The 23645-nt window shown below is 38.7% G+C and overlaps 1 protein-coding gene across 1 annotated transcript in view; it reads right to left on the reverse strand.

Annotated features, from left to right (window-relative positions):
• Positions 1-1157: 1157 nt before the first annotated feature.
• The window catches only part of LOC140340469 (BAR/IMD domain-containing adapter protein 2-like), a 73112-nt gene continuing 50624 nt past the window's right edge, over positions 1158-23645 (reverse strand). Inside the window, exons 7-14 of the mRNA XM_072425697.1 lie at positions 13486-13638; positions 12535-12747; positions 11851-12088; positions 11565-11766; positions 9059-9130; positions 7831-8002; positions 6850-6890; positions 1158-5341 (exon numbers count right to left, since the gene is read on the reverse strand). Of these exons, the coding sequence (XP_072281798.1) occupies positions 5269-5341; positions 6850-6890; positions 7831-8002; positions 9059-9130; positions 11565-11766; positions 11851-12088; positions 12535-12747; positions 13486-13638 (1164 nt within the window). The 3' untranslated portion in view covers positions 1158-5268. The remainder of the gene's footprint in view (positions 5342-6849; positions 6891-7830; positions 8003-9058; positions 9131-11564; positions 11767-11850; positions 12089-12534; positions 12748-13485; positions 13639-23645) is intronic.

Genomic DNA, 23645 nt, shown 5'->3' on the forward strand with positions numbered 1-23645 from the left:
TACCGTATTTTCCGGTGTATAAGGCGACTGGGCGTATAAGACGACCCCCCACTCTAACCAATCATTTGGGGGTCGTGTTATATGCCCAGTATTGTACCGTTCCTTCTGCCTGTCAGATCTCACTATTGTGTGAGAACTGAGAGGCAGAAAGAACTGTACACTACTAGTTCTAAGTAATGAATGGGCACGTTCCTTTATTGAATGGGCGTGTTCCAGTGAAGAGCCAATCCAGGCTCACGTCCTGCTTTTCATCTTACACAAGTCCTGCTGTGAAGCAACGCGAGCCTGCCCAGGAGGACTCGTGTAAGCTGAAAAGCAGGAAGACAGAAGGAGGCACAGGAGGACTCGCAGGGACGCCAGACCAGAGAGGGGACTCGCGAGGACACCGGGCGCTGCAGGTAAGTACTGGTACCCGGCGTACAAGATGACCCCTGACTTTGTCATAGATTTTTCAGGGTTAAAAAGTTGTCTTGTACGCCGGAAAATACGGTAGATACTTATAATTTAAGTCTTTGGGATTACTGAATGACTTATCAAAAGAAAGAGAAGGAGCTAATAATTGAGTTAAGTGTACAGATAAAAAAACAAATCACACATTTTACGGAAGTCTGTTTTCACATTATCAAAACCCTTATGCTGTATTCTTGAGTAAAGAAATGCTTCTTTCTTGCTGCTCTGAGCTCATTAATGTCAGTTACAGTAAAGGTAAAGATTACAGGATCTCTCCTTACTGTGTGCATTGTGGGTGTTTGACATCATTCAATACAGCAGAGAGCCTGTGGTTATCACTAAGTGGGGCCTTATCAGTGAGATAAGATGATCAGCAGGGAACAAAACCTGCTAATGTAAAGAACAAATGAACATATATTTGCAAAGTCTGTACATGATTGAAAATCATTTGCATTTAGCTGGCCATGTCTGTGTTTATCTATAAATTATTAAGAGGCTGTAGACAGAAATATGGAGTGTGACAATGCTGACTTACCATTCTACAATGTTAGTTACCTGGCTGTCATGCTGCGTCACTAACCTAGAAAAACCCTAAAAATTAGGAATTGCCTTTCTGATCCTTATATTTGTTTCAGGTCAATGGTTTATAAAGTAGAGAGGACAGAATATCAGCAAAACAGCCGGGAAAGGAACAATTTCAGACAAGCTTCATCAATGGTTTTATTAATCTTAAGATCAGTGGGCTTCCTATACAACCCTACACAGGGAAAGGTTATGATCCAAAGAATACAAAAACACATCAGACTGGATTAAAGCAATATCTATTTGCTGAATTAGTGAAAAAGTCCATAAACATACTACAATGTATGTTACAATGTTACATTGTGTTACAAAAAGGTAACAGGCACTGCAGCAATAATTGTTGGCATTATATGTTTCAACTAAAATATACACATTTTAGAAAATACTTATACATAGACAATATCACCAGTGTGTGATCACAAAGACATTGTTCTTGATGATTCAGCATCATTTGAGTTGAGTAACAACAGTAATCCTGCGCAAATCAAAATGTATTCAAATGGTGCTACATAATGCTTGAAGTATAAACTGGGGTATACAGTCATGTGAAAAAGTATGTACACCCCATGGAAAGTGTAAAGTTTTTTTAGCATATTTAAACAAGAAAGCATTAAACCTTCATTTAGACAGTAACTACAGATAAAGGTGATATATGTAAACACATTTCATATTAGAAAAAGGATGCGTTCACCCTCATAAAATACCACGAAAGTTGTAATGTGGAAAAATAAGTACACCCCTACATTTACCACCATCCACATGTTCCAGATTAGGTGTCAAAGATAAGAACCTCCTTGGGGATTTTTCTAGTGGAGCTTTTTTAATTATCCTCAGATATCAAGGGTCTGGTGTTATCTTTGCTATTGATGTGTAATGTGTATAAAGCAAAGGTCAAAAGATCGCTCTGTCCACAAAGAACATTACAACAAGACTATATAGTTTGTCATGGATCATGTATGCAAAGACCAGACATTCTACAATGATGTGCAGTGGACTGATGAATCAAAGTTATTTGTGTCCAGTAGACATGGGGTCAGGCCAACTTGCAATCAACGAGTCAACTTCAAATTCTGTATTGTTTTAAAGTGTGTTAGTTGGGAAAGTTCATCTGTCCAAAAGTCAAAGTGGATCTTTCAGTGCAGTAATGGTCCAGAACACAAATGCAAACCCACCAAGTAATGGTTCAAAAAGGGAAAAAAGAAGGTTATGAACTGATACAGTTCTGATTTGATACCCATTGAAATGTAAGAAAATTTAAAAAGGCAGTTAATAGAAGGAAACTCACAAAAATATTATAAATGGAATTTTTTTATGGAGGAGTGGTCAGAAATATGACTGAGTGAGTCAGATATGGTAGGAAGATATGCACCATGCAGACAATGCCATACCATGCAATGATTGAAAAGGCAGATTTTACGCTATTTATTATTTTTCTAGGTATATCACCTTGATTTGTAGGCTAAATGAAGATCTAATGTTTGCTTGTTCAAATATATTTAAAAAAAGGCAACAATTTCCTTGTAGTGTATACTTCTAACTGTAAGTCTTGTTTTCCTATCATACATTGTAAACATTTTATAACAGACAACAATTATAAGGGCTCTTTAACATAAAATGTTCCCAGCAAATCTGGTATAAATTTCTTTAAGGATTGAAAACATTTGCCAAATATTCGGTTTTAGGTTTTCAGGATCACCCATGATGGACTATCTTCTCCAGGTATGGAGAGCTTTAATAAATCAGACCTATTTTGTAAGACAGGACTGTGAAATAATCAGGCTTGCAATATTTATCATTATACCGTTACAGACGTATCTTTTGATAAAAAAAACTCACAAATCTGTATGTTTCTCCTGGCAACAAGTGTGAAAGTTTCCAGCTAGGCAGATAATTTAGGAGCCAGAACAATTAAAACTGAACACGTAAACATTTTCAATTTAAAAAAAATGCCAGAATGATTGCTGTTATTAATTGGCTATTCTCTACTTTTATATGACATTGGTCAGAAACCCCTTCATAGTTCATATAAATAAAATAAAATGCGGTTCTTCTGCTATTACACACTAAGCTGCAAATGAACCATGGGACCATGTAGAACTCTTATAGCCAAGGAGCTACAGGTTGTCCTCACCGTCACTAGTTTTACCCAAACAGCAGATTTACATATGATGCTGCTTTCTCTTATCAAGGACTGCTGTCCCTTCACACAGAGAATGCATGTACAGGTTATATATACCATCTTAGTCACGCTTTCCACAAATGCCTTAATAAATGCAACATCAAGAAAAACAAATATAATGCGGTCTGCAGATGCAAAGTAGACCTCCCGAAACTCATCAAAGGTGACTCTATAAACAGGAGTTGAAATTTACGTTTTTTGTGGTGCTCCCCCAGCTGGTAAAATCTTGTATTTCAGCTTCTGCCTTCATATGTGGCTGCTTTGTGCGTAAATTATATGCAAAGTGGGTAAACTGAATTCCTTGATGGTACCGTAAACCAAGATTGGGGATCAACTGATATTAGAGATCAGGCCCCAGGCAGAATTATAAGAACTGAGCCCTTTAAAATATTTTCTGTTTAGTTTTATTTTTATCATATTATTTTACTCCTTTAATTCTGCATTTTAGCTTGGGCAATAGCTGGTCAACAAATAGATTCAGTATGACATACACTGATACACTTTTAAATGTAGGTAATGAAGCAAATAATGAAAATGGTTTTAAAGAACAGCTGGTATAGAATGCTGTTCCATCATTCATTCTATCAATGGTATCTATGCTCTTATCATTTAGCTATCATTTGATTGCAAATTATGCAAGAATGCTCACTCATCCAAGCTTGTCTATCAATCTATTTCCCATTGGCATAACTTTTACATCACTTCCAATGCACATTTTTTTCGAACCCTAGCCTGATTTTCCCTCATAGCACATCCAACTACATTCATTTACAACTTTCATTTTCTTTTCAGTAACATCTTTTCACCTGCATATTTATGAAGCCAGTGTAATTCAACTACCTAAAATTCATTCATTTGTGTACAGCGGTTGGCTGTATTTCAATTCCATTTCTCCTAATGGGGTTGGTGATAACAGCTGGTTGAGCCAAGACCTTCAGCTCAAACTTCCATTTGTCCAGTCATAGAATCAGACTCTTCAGGTGAGATTCACAATAATTAAGTCAAGCTCAGTTGGACAAACCTTTATTTTCCATCTGGTATGCCCAGAGAGCTCCACTTAAATAGATTTGTCCACACATTCCAGCAGATGCCTCCAAGGTGGCATCTGAATAGATTACCCAAAGCCACCAAGAATGCCAATTTGGTAGTTTTGGTATTACTCTGGCATTACTCTGATTCTTGTATAAAGGAACATGTATTAGAATAAATGTTGGTCAATAACAATCTAGTATTATCTTTACTATTAACAGATTTTCAAACAGTACTATTAAATTTTGACATTAAAGTGAGTCATGATATTACATTTATGGACCTATCATTGACATTACTTTAGAGGGCATGGTTCCCTCCTGGTCAATGGGGACACACTGTGGGTGATCAGACTGTATTTTATGGATAAAGCAGCATATCACTTTCCTATTCTTTTCTTCTTCCATTCAGTAATCTGTTTGAGCTTGCAATTGGCTAATTATGTTTTTAAAAAAAAGAGTATTAGATTTTAGTCTGGGATATTAGGAGGTTTTCTGATTTTTGCACCAGGGCTCCACAACTTTTAGTTCTGCCTCTGGACCTAAGTATAATTACCAATTTTTTTATGCTTAGTATTTAATATTTTAAAACTGCATATTTCATTACAACGTTCATTCATAATAATCATAACGTCTTAGATCCTGTTTTCTGGAAAGTAATTCTAGAACACGCGGCTGCATCACGCTCTCTCCTGTTTGCCGTGTGACTGAAGCAGGGTCACCTTTTGTATAATACTGTTGAGGTCATATGTAAATACTTTAATCAAAACCTGGCATCAGCAGTCTATAGCTGACCATATGTAACCACACACATGGAATCTGACAATTAGGTCAACATAGACATTGCAGGCAATTTTCTCATGAATGCTGTAAACTGAACTGGGAACATGTTGCTGGTTTACAATGAGACCAGTTCACAGTTTATTACATCAGGTCTGAGATCCCACAGAGGAAATGAGACATCAAAGGAATCTTTTTCCTTCAAGAACTGGTCTTTAGTCATTTTTCCCCTTGAAGGAAGCCACAAGGTCATTGAATGACGGGAGCTGAACGATCGTTGGTTATTGTCCTCTTCAGTTTAACATGGGCAAACGGGTTGCTTCTTTTAAAAGAAGAAAGAAAAAGTTTGTTTAGATACAAAACACCCGATTGTCAATTATACATTTCTAAATATTTAACATAAAGCATACAGTAAAAATCTATTATAAGGTGGCACAGTAGAGAAAGTAAATAGGATATCATATCATCTCAACAGTCCTTCACAGTGTATCAGGGAGCGCCCTTTTGTTCAGTGCCTCCAGAGGTGCTACCGAAAATAAATAAGCTTGTCCTTTCAAGAAATTGTCCTAAGCTTGTCCTTTCAGCACGATGCAATGCCATTCCTCCATTGGATTATACAATTTTAGATAAGATGCTCACCTTCTTTCATGATAACTACAGCCTGCAAACCAATATACACCAAGATCATTACCATATGAATGCTTTAGTGATGGCTTGGGGAGAAATGGCCACTAGGGAACGCTACGGCCTTCACAAAGGTTGTGTGAGCGAGCCCTGAGAAGGGACAAGGCACAGAGTCTAAGCGGCAATCAGGTCTTCTCCAGAGCCTCTGATGGTGAGGATGTTGCACTGCTGGTTACCACCAGGTTGCAGTCCTTGGGCACACACCAGGGTGGCAAAGATGATACACGGTACCAAATCACCAAGCAGAAGAATTATCAAGGAAGGCCAGGGTCAAGGCAAGCAGCAAGCAAGATAGGTCAAGTCACAAACCAGTGGTCAAATACTGGGGATCCAGGAAATTGATATCATTGACACAGGACGCACTGCGGGCAGAGGGAACACAGAAGACACTGGAAGCAACAGGAGGCACAGGTGATACAGGAATATCCACAGACAGAGAGGAACACTAGAATAGCACAGGGGAACTGTCTGGAAACAACAGACTGGACAACAAGGGGTTATCACAGGATCTGGACAGAGGAAATAATCAAGAAACAGGTGTACAGGAACTAGCTCACAGAACAAGGGGCTCGGCACTAATGGAGACACGTTGAGCTGAGTGCTGAACGCTGAGTGCTGTATCTGAGCTAGCTAAATAGTCAGGGATGATTAAGAGTCTATTTTCTGAACGGTCGGCAGGCTGGGTGAAACTGATAAAGCTTGGAAGAGGAGGCATGCCCAGGGTCAGAACTGCCTACATGCACAGGAGAAAGGCGCCGGCTCTTTAGTGATGAAGGGGTAAGCGTGACAATGGAAACATGATGTTAACATGAAACAATGCATGCATCTTTGTAAAACATAAAATGAACTACTTCATAGTACTTTGAAAAACCATTTATTATTTTCAGTTTATTTCTCTTGTTTGCATGAATATGATCATTATCAATTTGGGCTGGACAATCAAGATGGCTAAAAACTCTGAATCCAGAAGACAACCTGGTGGAGATGCTGGCACTGGCAAAGAAACTCAAAATATTGCATTGCTGGAGGAGGGGAGAGCTGTAACATCACCCTCCCAAAATGCACTAAAACCTTCAAATTTGACGAACAAAACAATGGTTTTTATTCTTTTTTTAGTTAACGGTATAAATCCTTGTTTGCTCTTACCTGGAAGGAGACGATGCTGGGCTTCCAAATTCATTAGCTAACTGAAAAGTAAAATAATATCTAAAATTATTTCTTGTTAAACACCAGCAGAATTGCAATTTTTTTTTATAATACTCTGCTACCTGCAACAGAGAAGTTAAACATGATTTTTAAAATGGAACTAAACCTGTTGATTTACCTGTTTACAATAAACAGGTTAAAAAATGTTCACCAAGGGGGTCATTTATATTGGGCAGGGGATATTGCTTCTTGGTTACAAAATCAAAGTGTGGTCCATCCAAATCTTGATGCATAACCAGCAAATAGTGCTCTCTAATCAAGTGGGCAAAGAACTTGTTGATTAGAGGAGAGCAGGTCAAGCAGACAGGTCATGTGAGCTGGTGCATACATGTATGTTGCCATCATGTCATGTCTCTGGTGAGAAGTGTCACAGTTGCCATTTGCCACAGGTGCATGGGTCAGCTCCCAATGGGTCTTTGAAGCCCTCAAGTTGCTGGTGTCATAGCTGGTCATGCTTGCAGCACCATGGCACCTGCAGATCTAAACAGAAGCAACAATGGCACTGTGCTTGGCAGATAGATGGGTTTAGTTCAACCATCTCCTGTTTTTTTTATCCCAGATGCCCATCACTCGTTTAGCTATGAGGAGAATGGGATGTACAAAAGCACCCCAACAGGACGATGGCTCAATAACTACAAAATCTACCAATTCCACAAAACAAGGAAAATTCACTTTTAGTACCTAGTTAGTTCAGATGGACAGAGGCAAATATCACCCCCCTTTCTCCATAGTTATTGGGGGGACCAGATATATATGTGACTTATGATCATGTGAAGAGGTTCCCTGAGGACCTGAAAGTTATCTCAAGGACTGCCCATGTTAAAAAAGGTCAAAAAAGCCATCCACACTCAACCTATAAATAAATGATAATCTAAGGCAGGACTGATTATTTAAAAGATGATACCTGGAAAAATCACAAACCTGCACCAGGTCCGGGCTGATCATGCTGTACGGTCGCTGTCGGAAGGTGCTTGTACGAGGTGAAGGAGCATATCTTATTGCTTCTATTCGTACATTTTCTGATTCTGGGATCATAACACCAACCTTATCCAGATTTCCAGTGCTGCTACTGTTTAATTTACTAAGAGGAAAACTGGAAACGAAACAAAAACAAAACAAATAAAAATAAAATGTCACATATAGTAGATGACCAGACAAATCAGGCAAACAATATGCATGGATTATGTGTAAGCAATTCCTGCAGTTCATGCATTATTAGCTTGAAGATATCAGGCTATGTGAATGCAAGCTAACGAGTGATAATGCCCACTGCATGATTTGGAGGAGATCATTATTGCACAAAGATATGTACCAAAGTGTTGGAAAACTTTGGTGGTCACTTAGGAATTGTGATGAAAACTAAAGACCCCTTGTAGGTGTGTTCTGAACTGAGGTCTACACTAAACTAAACTGTGTTAGATCTCCAAACTATTTTTTTTTTCGTCAGAGGGAGATCTGTTTATATATGGCTGGCCAAGAGATGCCCATAGAATAATGACATTAATTAAAAAATCCACAAGCTGAATGAGCTTTTATGAAAATTATTGGAGAATGTTTGTGAAAGCTCATGATTGCTGCATGTGCACCCTGCAGAAACGTTTGCAGCTATTGTAATCCTAAAGGAAAAATAATGACCAGCTAGAAAAACCTACTCGATTCATAACAGCCACAGCATAATACCAGATGTTGGCTTGCAGGGTTTTATGTTATTGTTGTTATATAACAGTTATATGACAGTGTTCAGTGCTTGTTATTGGTCACTTAGCCCCAGCAATCATCCTCTGCAATTCCTATTTTCCACCATTCCAGAAAGCACCAATATTTTGCATTAGCTGCAACTTAAGAAGAAGTGGTAGGTGAAGGCTGTAAAGCAGAGTATAAATGGGTTGTTGAGACCCTTTTATGTTAGTCTAGATGGGAAAGGTAATTTCTTTATAGACTACTGATCTCAGATGACAGGCAAATTGAAAAGGAATCTGGACAACCATCAATAAACTAAAATTGATCTGACATTACCAAGGTCACCTACTGGAGTTATATCTAGAGATGACTTATAAGGTCTTCAAGCTTGGCATAGGACCTACCATTACAAAATGTAATAAAAAACTTTTATTGCTTTACATAATAAAAAATAAATAATGTTACTTACCTTGAACCAAGTTTATCTGAAGACTCTGATGGTGGAAGGGGACGAGTATAGGAAAATGGAAACCAGCCTTTCCTGTAATAGACATAATATTAGTAATAATATAGAAGCCCATTACCAATGACAATCTTGCATATTCTTAATTCTCTAGTGGGAGCAGACTTCGCTTTCCCACTTTCCCTAACCACTGTCTCCTGCTCCTATCTGGTACTGCCCCAAGGAATCTATAGAAAGGTTTTTTTTTTCTTTGTAACTGAATGCACCTTACTATTAATGGGACCACCACTGAAATCCCTGTGTCATTGTGACAGCCCCCAGGAAAACCACCCCCAAACAGTTGCAAAACAAGAACAGAAATTTTAAATCAAAAACAAATCTCTCTGAAATCAAATGCAATTAGGGTTACAAGCAATTCAGAGAAATATAATAATTTGCTTTAAAGCAACCCTCAATTTTATTAACTAAGTAAGATTCAAATAAAAATCCCTTCTGCCAGGGATCACTGCGTTGCTTTAAATTTTTATGCAATGCTTTGGTTTGGTTCAGCCTGCTTACATGTCCATCTAGCACTAGGGGGCGCTCATTCATTATTGATGCACTGTATAGAAAATATTTAGATCCTCAATGCTGAAGAAGAAATCATGCAAACAATCCACCATTGTGACAGCAGATTATTTTCCTGCACGGACATTTTTTTTACATTTTATATATATTTAATATATACAGTATATAAAATATCTATATATTAAATTTATTTATATTTATTTGCTATATGGGGAGTGGATGGGGAGTAAAATGCACCAAAAATGTGAAGGACCAGAGTGTCCGGCCAGATTTCATTTTTAGGTTTAGTTAACTGTTAACCCCAGCTTTCAAACATTGTGTGCTCTTCATTTGTCTTTTGCAAAGCCTACATTGGAAAAAGGAAACAAAACACTAGTGCACTAGTCTAATTCCTGTGTAATATTATTTATTGCAAATGTGAACAATTGTATGCAGGTACATTAAGGCAACACAGCATTTATCTGTGGCCTGGAGATGTTACATCAATCTGCTAACCATTGCCAGTTTTGGGGCTTGTGGCTAAAGCTGTCAATGATCCCAGGATTGGCAGAGAACAGGACCCAGCGAACAGTATGGGAGGTAGCAACCTCCTTCTCACTTCAAACTGAAAGCTTCTAGTGCTGGCAAAGAGTTTAGGGGTGAATTCAAGAAAATGAGGGGAATACCTTTAAAACCTATTGCCCTGAAACGGGCTTTAACGCAAAAGTGTGAAGGAAGGACCTTTCATAAGAAAGACCCTGCACACCTTTACTTATTCAATGGGTCCCACTTTTCCCCCACCATCACTGACAGCTTTAATTCCAAGCAGGGATGAATTTTCCTTTAAGCATGTGCTGTGGCTTTAGGTGCCATTGTGGCAGGAGCACCTCAAACTACACCATACCATTCAGGATCGCCATTGTATCCTATCTCCGCTCTGCTCTAGGCATGACTATGACCCTGTTCAGTGACTACTCTCTGGCTTCCCCCAATCCTCAATTTAATGGCGACATTAGTGATGCATACTGCAGAGTGAATACGAGAAAGAGGGGGTCAACAACTGTGCACACAGAAGGTGGCATAGATACACGGGACCAGAAAAAAAAATGTAAGGCTGGTACAAGCCAGGATAAAGGCGGCATCCATGTGTCTATCACTTACTGCAGGTCACCTGTCACACGGATGTCAGTGATGAAACGTCTGCTCCAGTGTGTATGATATGTGCATATCCTAATCTTTGCACTGAGACCTGTAAAATTATTATAAATATGTCATGTGTCAATGCTAATGTCATCCTGATGTGGCCTGTGTGTGAAAGGTGGTTTATGGGGGTGTATGATCACCCTGTATCAATATATAAATGGTCCATAATGAGAACTCTCTTCCCAATTATTCACTTTGAGATCATTACAAAGAACAAGAGGGCACTCTGCGTCTGGAGGAAAAGAAGTTTAAGCTCCGGATAAGGAAGGGATTCTTCACTGTAAGGTCTGTGAAAATGTGGAATCGGCTCCCTTTCAGAATCTTTTTTTTCTAGATTTTCCTCCTTTAAAATTGGGTGCGTCTTATATGCCGGAGCGTCTTATACGGCGAAAAATACGGTAACTATGCATCAGAATTACTGTGCCTATAAAGTCCCAAGGTGTTAATCCAGTCCTGCCCCAAACCCGGCTGGTTGCCACAGTGAGTGGACTTATTATCAGCTGATGTTATGACATTGCAAGGCACACATAGGAACTGTGTTAACTTCACTTTGTAAGTGCACACAGCTTGCATTCTCATCAAGAAATTTATTGTATTGCAGAAGATAAATATTTTCTTTTCTCCATGTCTGACAGTAGTAAAGAGTTCTTTGGCATTGTTCATCCAATCCCATCTGGTCTGCTTTGGAAATTAGTATACATGCTAATTATTGCACACTACACACCCTACAAATCACTATTAACAGTGCACATCTATAACTTACATTTTGGTGGCTTCATTTTCTCCATAGTGCCAGCCATCTCTGGCCTCTGGTACCAGTAGAAGGATGATATCTCCTTCTTGGAAGTTTAGTAAGGTGCTGTTCTCGGCAGCTGTATGTGAAAAGATGGCTTGAACTCTACGTCGCTCCACACGAGGCGGTAATACAGAGAGGGGGCTAATCCGAGGTAGGGTTTTATTTTCCACTAATCAAGGAAAAGAACACCCATTAAAGTTCCAGCTATGGCATTCTTCAAAAAATATGGGGTCAATAGAACAGTAATACTTACCCAGAGTGGCCAGTCTGTTCTCAGATGCTGGTTTGCGTGGTATGGGTAAGGTGCATGAATACATTTCATTAGCCTTCGGGGTTGGCGGCGTAAGAGAAGCTGGTGTTGCTGGAACTGGTGGAGTCACTTGATTGGTAGATAATGGGTCTATAAGAATAGGGTTTCCGAAATCACGAGATCCTCTTGTTCGATGACTGTCCCCATTAGGAATTGGAAGAACTTCTTGAATAGACATTCTCTGTGAAAAGGTTTAGTAATATGAATAGGAACTAATGGAATGGACAACTGAAGAATTCTACAGTCCACATATGGTAAATGCTGATAAATCATTTGGAAAAAATGTTTTGTATGTGTAGAGGGTTTTTTTGTGGTTTCTTTTAGCACACCTCACTATAACCTTGGCTTACATTTTCTCAATGGACTTAAAGGTTTATAAATAGAAGTCATGGTTTTCATATCCAGTAATGATGATGGCCAACAAAGCTAAATAAGGAATTATTTACGTGGCCCTGTCCCCAATCAAAAAATGAGCAATAAACTTCATATTTTTATTATTTATGATGGCAGAGAGACATACTAATTCTTTATGTGTTGCGAAGGCACACTAATTTTTTAGGCTTTTTGGCTGGCCAAAATAAATGTTTTAAATGTAAATTAAAAAGACATTATTTAATCTGCACTTACTGGATTTAAAGAGAGTCCCCCTCCTCCTAAAAGTGGAGCAAGCTCTGGAGGGACATCTAGCGGTTTGGTGCTTGGCAATGGATCTGAGATGACTGGCTCAGTAGAAGCATTAGCGGTTTGTTTCACAAGCATCAGAGCACGTTCTGGAAGTTTTGTGGGCTGAGTGCATGACTGCTGCCATGACGGAAGCTTGGCACTTAACAGCTCCTTCACCTGTAAAAATTAAAAAAAAAATTTATAAAAATAATCGTTAGCAGTTGATAAAAGCTACTCTGTAGAGAACCATATTATCCACAAGAAGACCTAGGCAGTAGGGGTCAGGGGGTCCGACTGAAGCTTGTAAACTGTGTGCTTATAGCTGCTCCAAAAAGGGCAGAGGGAAAGTCAGTTCAAACGTTAGGCTTAAGCTTCATACAGACAGTATATTTCTGTCACTGGACAGTTTTTTGGTATTATTTCTAGTGACAGTAGAACAAAAGAGCACTGTACACACAGCACTGTTCAGTTTTATGGAGAGGGTAGGGGGGAGGACGAGTGGGAGGCATGCCGTTGCATACTCCTTCAAAGGATAAGACAGCAATTATCCCCCCTTGGTCATTTAGCCATTCACTATGGCCAGTCCAAAAAAATCTTGTACTAAAACATCTAAACTAAGATAGTCAGCTAGTATTATTAATATTGAGTATTTTCTTCTACATTCAGAAAGACACAAGTTGGCCCAGAACAAGGACACATATAAACAGATTAATTTTAAGAAATTATCCAAATGAGTGGTAAGTTGTGGTTTCTTCTTAGGTTTACAAATTGTATCCTATCAATACATTTTTAGGCTTGATGTGTTTGCTGAACTTGGTACAAATGCCCCTATATTACATCAGGTCTGTGTACATTTATCAGTAGCTATGAAGTTGAAGAGGTCCAGTAGCAATCTTGGTAACCCCGGTAAAGTACCTTGCTGTGGTAGGCACTGAAGTGCTTGGACACCGCACATTGCCGGTCCACTAGGAAGGAATATCTTCGACGTTCTTCTGTAAGAGCTGCTTTATAGCCTTCTGCCACAAACTGGTCCAGTTCACACTGCTTGCTGCTCATAATTTCGACATACTACAGAAACAAGACAGGCCAATCAATAAAATATTGTCATTAAAGGAGAAAATAGGTAAAACGACACTATACTAAATCATTTCAAAATATCAAAATGTACAGAGTTTACCAGTTTGGCAACCTATAGTATAGCACAGGGCAGAGGTTTATGGTACCTAGAGTATGGTTTATTTGGTGAAACTGAGTAAAGAGGTGTTTGAGTGTACTGTTGCCCAGTATAGCAGTTTGTGGGTGCAGTGGTTGTCAGCAGAAAATGTGAGGATGTAGTGCTGAAAGTCAGTGGACTGGTGCACTTATGGTAAATGGAAATGTGTATGGGTATGGAGGTGGTCAGTAAAAAAAAAGTGTGGATGTATTATTAAAAGCCTCTGGAAAAGTGTGTAATAATAATAATAATAATAATAATAGTAGGTGAGATTATTGTTGCTTAGAGTAGAAATTAGTGGGTGCGGTGATGGTCAGAGAAGGAGTGCGTAGGAGTCAGTCAACTGAAGTGACAGTCATTGGAAAAGTACACATCAATGCAGTGGCAATCAAAAAACTAGTGCATAGGTGCTGTGGTAGTTAGTAGAGAAGTGCATTGTTATAGTGGAAGGTGCAGTGGTGGTGATTATTAGATAAGTATACTGTGGACAGGAGCAACAAGTGCAAGCTGATGTGGTTAGCCAGGTTAGCACTCTGGCCTTTGCAGGGCTAGAGGTGCGTACACACTTCCAATTTTTATCGTTCAAAACGAACGACGAACGATCGATTGGGCAAAAAATCGTTCGTAAAAAAGTAACCAACGACGCCGACGAACGAGGAAAGTCGTTGGAAACGAACGACCGGACCGGCGGATCGGATTGGACGACGATCGTTGAACATCGTTCGTGTGTACGGTCGTTCGTTGATCGTCCATGGGCTGAGCATGCGCAATGAACGAACGTTCGTTCACTTTCCTGTCGTACACATAGTTCCTCTATCGCTCAAACGATCGTATCTATTGTGTGTACAATATCTACGAACGATCGTGTCGTTATCTCTATGTGCAGGATCGGTGCTATACGATCGTTCGTAGATATCGTGCAGGATCGTTCGTCGTTCGTTTTCCAACGATAATAATTGGAAGTGTGTACGTAGCTTAAGTCCCAGGTTTAAATCTCAGCCAGGACACTATCTGCATGGAATTTGTCCCTGTGTTTGCATGGGTTTCACCTGGGTGCTCTGGTTTGCTCCCACATTCCAAAAACATGCAGTTAGATTAATTGGCTCCCCAAAACTTGTCCTTAGACTTTAATAATGACATATGAATATAGTAATGACAACTCATGTTGGTACGGTGGTGATCAGAAGTATATGTTGGAAAAGTATCAGGTAATGGAGCCCATGTCACTTGGGTGCTATGCCAGCCAGTGCTCAGTTGATTTCTATTTTATCCCATTTTATGTCAGAAAAAAAGTAAATCATTAGCTGCATGCTTATCCTCCAATATGCTTCTCCCTCTGTTCCACTTCAATCCCTCCCATGCATTTAGAGACTGAGTACAAATAAGTATTTACTCTCTGCATTTAAGGACTCTCCTCCAACATTCCTTACTTTATCTAAATCAGTAAAAGTGCAATTAGAACACATCAACATCTTTAGGAGTTGTGCTGCCTGCAATATATACTGTATATTGTAGAAACACAAGTGGAAAACTCAGAACATGATATATACTGTAGGTGGTCATATTATTCAATATTTATCATTGTTATTCAGTATTTATATAGCACCAACATATTATGCAGCACTTAACAAAGTCCATAGTGATGTCACTAGCTGTCCCTCATAGGGGCTTAAAATCTATGTCCCTACCATAGTCATAGGTCCTAATACAGTCTAAGGTCTGTCTAATTCAGGGGAAGCCAATTACCCTAACTGCATGTATTTGAAATGTGGGAGGAATCCGGAGTACCCAGAGGAAACCCACACAAACACAGGGACAATCTACAAACTCCATGCAGATAGTGTCCTGGCTGAGATTCGAACCTGGGACCTAGGGCTGCAAAAGCTAGAGTGCTAACCTTTGAAAAAATGTACAAAAAATGATTAATATTAATAATAACAATAATAATATTATTTATTAAATAATAATGACTGGCTGGTACATGTATTCAAATGCAGCAGATATTGCAACAAAATACAGAAAAATGCATGGAATGTAAATATTGCCAATTAGAACAATGATAAAATTTGTAATATATTTAGATTTGTTAAATACTTAATACAAATAGTTTAGGTGCATACTGCTCTCATTCATAATATTTATTAAAAGATGGATCACGGAGAAAAGTTCTAAATGGAGTCCACTGGACAAGGTATTGGACCTGATTTATGAAAGCTCGTCAAGACTGGGGAAGATACACTTTCATTAGTGAAACTGGGTGATCCAGCAAACCTGGATCTGGCCCAGGTTAGAAAACATTTGCTAGCGAATAGCAAAAAAACCTTGAATAAATGCATTCTAGGTTTGCTGGATCACCCAGCTTCACTGATGTGAAGTGTATTCTTTCCAGCCTTGGAGAGCTTTATTAAATCCGGCTCATGTCCATTTGTCTTTATTTTAATAAATAGAGGCAAAAGGCAATTTGATAAGTGCAGTAACCCCCAGTAACCAACCTTTCGTCCCATTACCCTTGTCAGATAACCCGTTGCTATAGATTAATCCACTTTAAACTTTCCAGAAGCTTTTGGCACTTTGCCTTTCTTTTAGGACTTAGATGTTAGAAGTTTACCTTAAAGCATTTACTAAGGAAAATAAAAGAAAATAAATAATGATAAGGACTGTCAAGCTGTCAGCCGACCAGACAAAATGCAGATTTCTTTAACTTTAACTGTTGATAGTTCCTGACAGATGCTTATTTACTCCAGAATCTCCTCAGAACAATCAGAAAACATCTGGCGGACCTGCAGCTCACCCCACAGCTTATCAGAGTCAATTTAAACTTCAACGCCAAATACTAAAGATGTCAAAACATCCCAATGTCTAAGATTTGGGCAAGAATTACTAAAAGCTTGTATCAGCATGAAGAACATTCTGACACAGAAAGGGTTACCATGAGGTCTGTGGCCTCCTGATCTATAGCTGAATAAACAGGATGGCACCAAAGCATTTAGTTGGGGAAGAGTGGGTGGGGGGCATCCTTAGATTCTTTATAAGAAACAGTCACTATTCATTGCCCTCTCCCCTCCTCTCTGCCTCCACCACCAGCTTCATCTCCCCTCCTCAGTTAACCTCCCCCCAATGCACTCCCCTACCAGACTGGCCTCAAGTAGGCAAGCCATGATCCAAAAGTAATGGTTGCTTTGACGACCATGTTTACAAAAGGGATGCAGAGATAATGCCCAAGCCTTTCTAAATCACTGAAGCCAAAGGCTGTTCCTCCCTCCGGCCTCCCCCCCCCAGCCTCCTACACAACTGACATACTAATGAAAAATGGACCAGGGAGCTGAGACAATGTGGATCCCAGCGAACCAAAGGTCTAAGCTATAGAATGATGGAAGAAGCTTTAGTACGCGTTTTCTATACGTCTGTGGCTGCTCAATTACTTTTATTAACATGGCATTCCAACCAAGACACGAGACAAAGTGAGTCTCATAATCATTCCCTCTAAATGCCAAGAATGGAGAGTTACTATTGTTCTCAATAAAGAAACTTTAGGTTGATGTGTTCATTTACTTTTTAAGATCCATTTTTTAATACAATTCATACTGGAGGAGTCCCCTGGAAATATGTGAAGGCAATGACCTATGGGGTAGCAAGGCTTAGTTACATAATTTGATTGGAAAAGAATGTCAATTGAATTTATTGTATACAAGAAATTATACGTATTTAAAAGCATATAAAATGTGAGAAATTTCAAGTCCTGAGGTACCTAAAAACACTAGATAACGGTTGTTTGGTAACTGGATTGCAATGGTATAAATGACGATTTGTACCGGTAAGCCAAAACGTTTTAACCACTGACAAGGCATAGTGGAACCAAGGACATTGGCGAACGAGCTTTTACCATGCATGATTGGCATGTACTTAATGCACAGCATGGCACACATTTTTTCTTTCTTCCTTTTCTTTTTTTGCACTCTACAGAAATGACAGGATACTGTTACTGCTCCATCCCTGAAGTTTTCTGGATCCATCACAATTCTGTTCAGCCATTGGAAGGCAGGTCACTAATAATAACTACATATGCAGTGGAGTTATATTATTCCTGGCACTGCTAAGGATAGACCAAGATGCTGGGAACAAAGCAGATCTCTGCATTGCATGACATGATTCACACAGTTCTTCTGACAAAAACCTCTTCCCTTTGGTTTAGCTTGGGTTTTATTATTGTTAAACAGTATAATTTAAATTAAATAGGGGTTGCAATTGACAGACAGATACAGACAGTGACACAGGAGGAGGAGAGGACCCTGCCCCGAAGGGCTTACAATCTAGGCTTTAAGATATATTAATTATCTTATTAGGCAGCAAGTAAACTGTCAGAAACAAAATTGTCAAGGCTTTATAGTTGGATCAAAAATCTTTATATGGTTTTATGGGGTGTTACTGGTTAGTTGTTAGCAAAGCAAGTTCAGGGGGGGGCAATCAGTTAGCCAGCAACACGTTTGGGGAGCCCAAGGCTCATTGATACGCATGGGAGTGGGGGTAACTGAAAAAAAGTGGAAAAAAAGGGTGCAGCACCGCTCCCTAATTCTCGATCGATCAAGAATGTATGGGAGCGCAAAGCCTTCTGGGATACCTACTTCATGCAACCTGGGGGGCTATTGAGAGCCTTTTCATCAAAAGAGAAAAAAAAGCTGATCTTACGCATGCGCGGTGAGATCAGCAAGTTTTTTTACCCAAGTACGTCACGCGATCTTGCACCTGGGTCGGGTGACGTAGTAAGAAGAACCCGAAAGAAGAGAAGATGGCGGCGCCTGGAGCTCCGACCCAAGATGGATACCGGGACGGTAATGGAAGAGACCTCCGGAGCGATCAGCACTGCTGAATTGAAGGTAAGTGTAATTTTTTTTTTGGTTTTGGCTTGTTTTCAGTTTAGTTCCTCTTTAAAGAAAGGCATCAGAACACTCATAACAGCTTGTTGTGTAAGGAAATACACAGCCACTAACAATCTAATTTTAAATGCAGACCCCCTGGCCACTACCAAAAACACACTACAGTCTTGTGAGCGTCATAACTGGAGTAATAGAGAAAGAATGTGGACTGGTCTGTTGAATCACATTTTCTTTTAGATCATGTGGATGAGCATCTGCATGTGCATCTACCATAAGGGTGAATAAACATAAGAATGCGTTACCAGATATCATCTTGGTACCACAGGTCATCTTCAATGTTCTTATTGGGGCCATGCCTTAACAAGACAGGGCTGTTTGGCAGCATCAGTGGGGCCTTCACAATATTAGGCAAGTAGTTTTAAATATTTGTTGGAGTGTATAGCACAGCTTATTATAACTTTGGGAGAACTTTTGGGATCATTACTGGTGAAAACACTGGTCTGGCTCTATACACTTAAGCATGTACTTGCATATGTACACTGAAAAAAGAGTAAGTGGAAATTTTTTTTTTCTCAACTCTGAATAAATTTGAGATCATTCAGGAGTATAATTAAACATATTATCTCACTTGTATGAGCATTTTTTAAGTGGATAAGGTATTGATTTTTAACCACTATGTCTAAAAAGCAAAGCCCCTTTATTGGTCTAAATTTTCCAAAGCTGTGTAAATGGACCATCCAAACATTTAAAAGTTCACAGTTTCTATAAAAATTAGGGATTATGTTAGGTCAATGTGAAGTTGACCAAATGTTTAAAATGATCAATCTGCAGTATAAAATAATTATTATTTTATAAATAATAATTAAATGGATTTATATGAGAAATGTTGTACTATGCGTTATATTCATCAGGTACTAAAGGTTAGGTGATGCTGATGCACACAAAGTCCACATAGAATGTGTTACTTATTTGAAGCCTCTTTGTGAATATTTAGCTCTGGGAAATGCACAGGGAAGACCTTTTCTGTGGGAACAAAGCACTAGTTTCAGAAAAGTGTCTCTTTCCTTTTTGATGGGAAACAATAGAACCAATAAGTTCAATGACAGGAACTGCATGACCTAAATAGGAAGTATACGTAACCCATGTCAGTTTATCTGTGCATACAAATGTTATAAATGGAGTTTATTACAAAACTATCTTCAATTACATTCTTTCATAAATAAAACTAAATAATGAGCTAATTGAGGAACACAAGTTCAAAGTGCAGAAATGCAGTGCAACATATTCATTAAATAATTAAATTTGATTGTTTTTTTGAGATTCTGTTCCATACCTAAAAAAAAAAAATTGTTGTGTGCTATTAATTATTATAGATAATTGTGTTATAATATTATATTATAGTATTGTAACATTGTGTTATAAAATTTTGTAGATATTTTGTATGTAAAAATATTTTTTTTTTAATTTACTACATTCCTTTTGCAAAGTGATTTTCATCCACTTAACCACCAAGTCCTAATACTGCTTGCCTATTTTTTATCATCTATCTGTAGGAGCAACAGAATTTTCCATGACGTGTAAAGCATCAAGTTTTTTTTTTTACTGTATCTGTTTTTCAGCATTAGGTGAAAAGTGCAACTAAGAAAAACAACCATTATTGCAGCATGACAAAAAGACACTTTTATTTATAAAGAATTGCAGTCTTTAACCCTTGCATTGGTTTTGGTATAACACGTAAAGTACAAAACTGTATCAGGTCTTTATTTTAGTCTGTGCCACCACTGGTTGGAGTTTCTCTTCATGTCTGGAGTCAAAGGGCCAAACTCAATGGAGACTATACACTTTCATCAGTGAAGCTGGGTGATCCAGCAAACCTGTTTGCTAGTAAATGTTTTGAATCCTGGACCAGATCCATTCCAGGTTTGCTGGTTAACCTAGCTTAACTGATAAAAGTGTATCCTCTCCAGCCTTGGAGAACTTTAATAAATCAGACATTACAGAAAGGGAAAAATCCTACATTGGCAGTTGTCCTGAAATTGGGGTGCCCACTGTGATATTTCTTTATTTCATGGTATGGTCCAGTGATGACTGTTGAAAGTGAGATTTCACCTTACCTGTTAGGGTAACATATATATTTGTTAATATAAACAGATTTCTCACTTCTAGTAATATCTTTTGAAGATGACCACATGCCTAAATACTATAGCCATGCACTGTGAATAAGTTTGTATTAATGTTTTAGCACAGTAGTAAGTGTGAGATGCTGTATTTAAACATATACAATTCTTAATGATGTTTGTAGTGCATAATGAATATGGATCTATACTTTATTTGTAGAACAGTTTTAGTACCCATTCCTCTTGAAAAAAAAGTTTTGTTTCTGTGAAACGTGTTGAGTAAGTAAGCTTCTGAATATAATAAAAGACACACTATATTTGTGATCAATGATACTTGATTAAACATATCAGGAGCTCAGGGAACTCTGGATTTTTATTACATGTGGGATGAAACATGTTCTATTTCTGATAAATTTGATATCCAGCACAACTGGTTCTGTATCTGTTTTAACATTTGTACATAACAATTGATTTTATACTAACTATGGTATATATAAAAAACTGGCCATAAAATCCCTGAATCAAGGGGAATCAAACATTGTTTGGAAACTATATTGTATTAGAGGGACAAGACTAGGGATGAGCGAGCAAATTTATTAAACTCAGTCTTACCAAACATGTAGGCGAGAACGGCCTTTGTAAATTCGGCCGGCGAGACCAAATTTTTGGGACCTGTAAGACCAATCAGAAGAGCCTTACTACTTGTGTGTGTTCTTGGAGAGAGTTTCTCTATCCTGGAACACAGTGCGAGTCTCACGGCTGGCTGCTTATGAATGAATGCAGCGTGGGAAAAATCCTCTGATTTTTCCCACGGCCACGTTCATACATAAACGCAAGCCACATGACTCAGAGAGGAGGAGTATCGCGGCATTTATGAATAGAGCCATGAGAATCCTCTCTGTGAGAGATCCCTAGGCACTACAGGTCATAATGAGGGCTTGCCCTCATTCTGACCTGTAGTGCCCCAGGACCGCTCACCGACAGGAGTATTTTTACAGATGTATTTATAAATGCAGCTGTGATAATGCTCCTATAGTGATTTTCGATGGTTTCACAAAATTTTGCTGATATTTCACGGACCCATCAGAACTTCGAGGAAATTTTGCCAGAGCATCCCTAGACTAGACCAATATTACCCTTTAACATATTTGGGCATTGTTTATGACAGACAGACAACTAGTGCTACTACACAGAGGGGAAGTTGTGTAACCCTGGTATATATTGTTCAGTCTTTACAAGTGATACATTGTCCAGATGAGCACTTCACAATTTCCTGGGCAGATGCGTCATGTTTCTTGTTGCTTTCTGAAGGAATTCGGAAAAGGGAGAAATTCTATTGTTCTATACTACAAGTTTGTTGGCAGAATAAATGAATGAGAGGTAAAAGGTTAAAATAATATGTAAACCCAACAAAATAAAAAAAAAAATAGAATTGTGTTTACATAATATATGTTTTAACATATATTATAATATATTTTTATATTACCCTAATAATCTACAGCACTGGGTAGTTAATAATTTTAAATGATAAAAATTTTTTAAAGGACCTCTGCTTTTAGAAAATATATAACATTTGGGGGAGTTCCAGATAATTTGAAGACCCAAAACGTTTTTGTAATGTCAAAATAAAAAGCAAGAATTTAGTCTGGTACAGAGAGGTGTTTAGACCGACAGGAGTAAAGTGGTTAGGATGAACTTATGTGATCTAATCCCTCTAGCTGCGGCACTGACCCTGATATAATAAAGTTCTCCAAGGCTGGAGAGAATACATTTTCAGCAGTAAAGCTGGGTGATCCAGCAAACCTGGAACGGATTTCTTAAAAGTCATTTGTTATTTGTTAGCATTCCTGGTCTAGATCCATTCCAGGTTTGCTGCGTCACCCAGATTCACTAATGAAAGTGCATAATTCCAGCCATGGAGAGCTTTAATAAATCAGGCCCAATGTATTAGTGTGTTGCCAATAACAACCTGGCATGGGTTGTCATTACAAAGTATGCTGCTGCAAAAAGAATTTCTTATATGTGTTCCTTGTCCTGCTATTTATTTGCATGCCATCTGGTGTTATGCGTGTGCCCACTGTTTTTATGTCAACACATGTGGTCCATGTGCACCAAATAATAATTGTAAACACAGCGAGATGTAGCCCTATGGCTGTCATTTGCATTCTCTATTAATGTTACCTGGGTGTGTAACTATATATAGGCTATATATATATATTATAGGCAGATAAAAGGAAAATCAGCATTAAAAGAAATTATAGATGTCACTATAGCATTGCGTATAGATTTTTTCACAGGAGAGGTGAAACATGCTAATAGGGTGAGGCAAACGGGATTCATACAAAGTGGATACATAAAAAAAATATAAAATAAGGTTTGTCACACCTGAGCACAACCTGGCTCTCACCTAATACTACAGTCATATAGTTAAAGTGAACCTAAACTCAGAATGTTTACTTTACATAAAAGGGTAGAAAAATTGCCTAGGCAATCAAGAATGAATGGGAGCGCAGGGCCTCCCGGGATACCTACGTCATGCATCCCGGGAGGCTCTTGGCTGCTTCTTCTGCACATGCCTGAGCATCTTAGGCATGTGCAGAAGAAGCCCTTTCATCAATAGGGGAAAAAAATTGGCAATCTCACGTATGCACAGTGAGATCGGCAAGTTTTTTTCTTAATATACATGCCCGCACAGTGCAAGATCAGGTGACGTAGGAAGAAGAACCAGGAAAAAGAGAGGAGAAGATGGCGGCCCCTGGCACTTCCTCTGTGCCAGGTCCAAGACGGATATTGGGATTATGTGGGACCCGATGGAAGAAACCTCCCGACAGACAGACTGATTTGGGGAATAAAGGAAAGTGTGATTTTATT

The sequence above is a fragment of the Pyxicephalus adspersus genome, chromosome 11 (assembly GCF_032062135.1).
Source record: "Pyxicephalus adspersus chromosome 11, UCB_Pads_2.0, whole genome shotgun sequence".
In the NCBI taxonomy this organism is placed as follows: domain Eukaryota; kingdom Metazoa; phylum Chordata; class Amphibia; order Anura; family Pyxicephalidae; genus Pyxicephalus; species Pyxicephalus adspersus.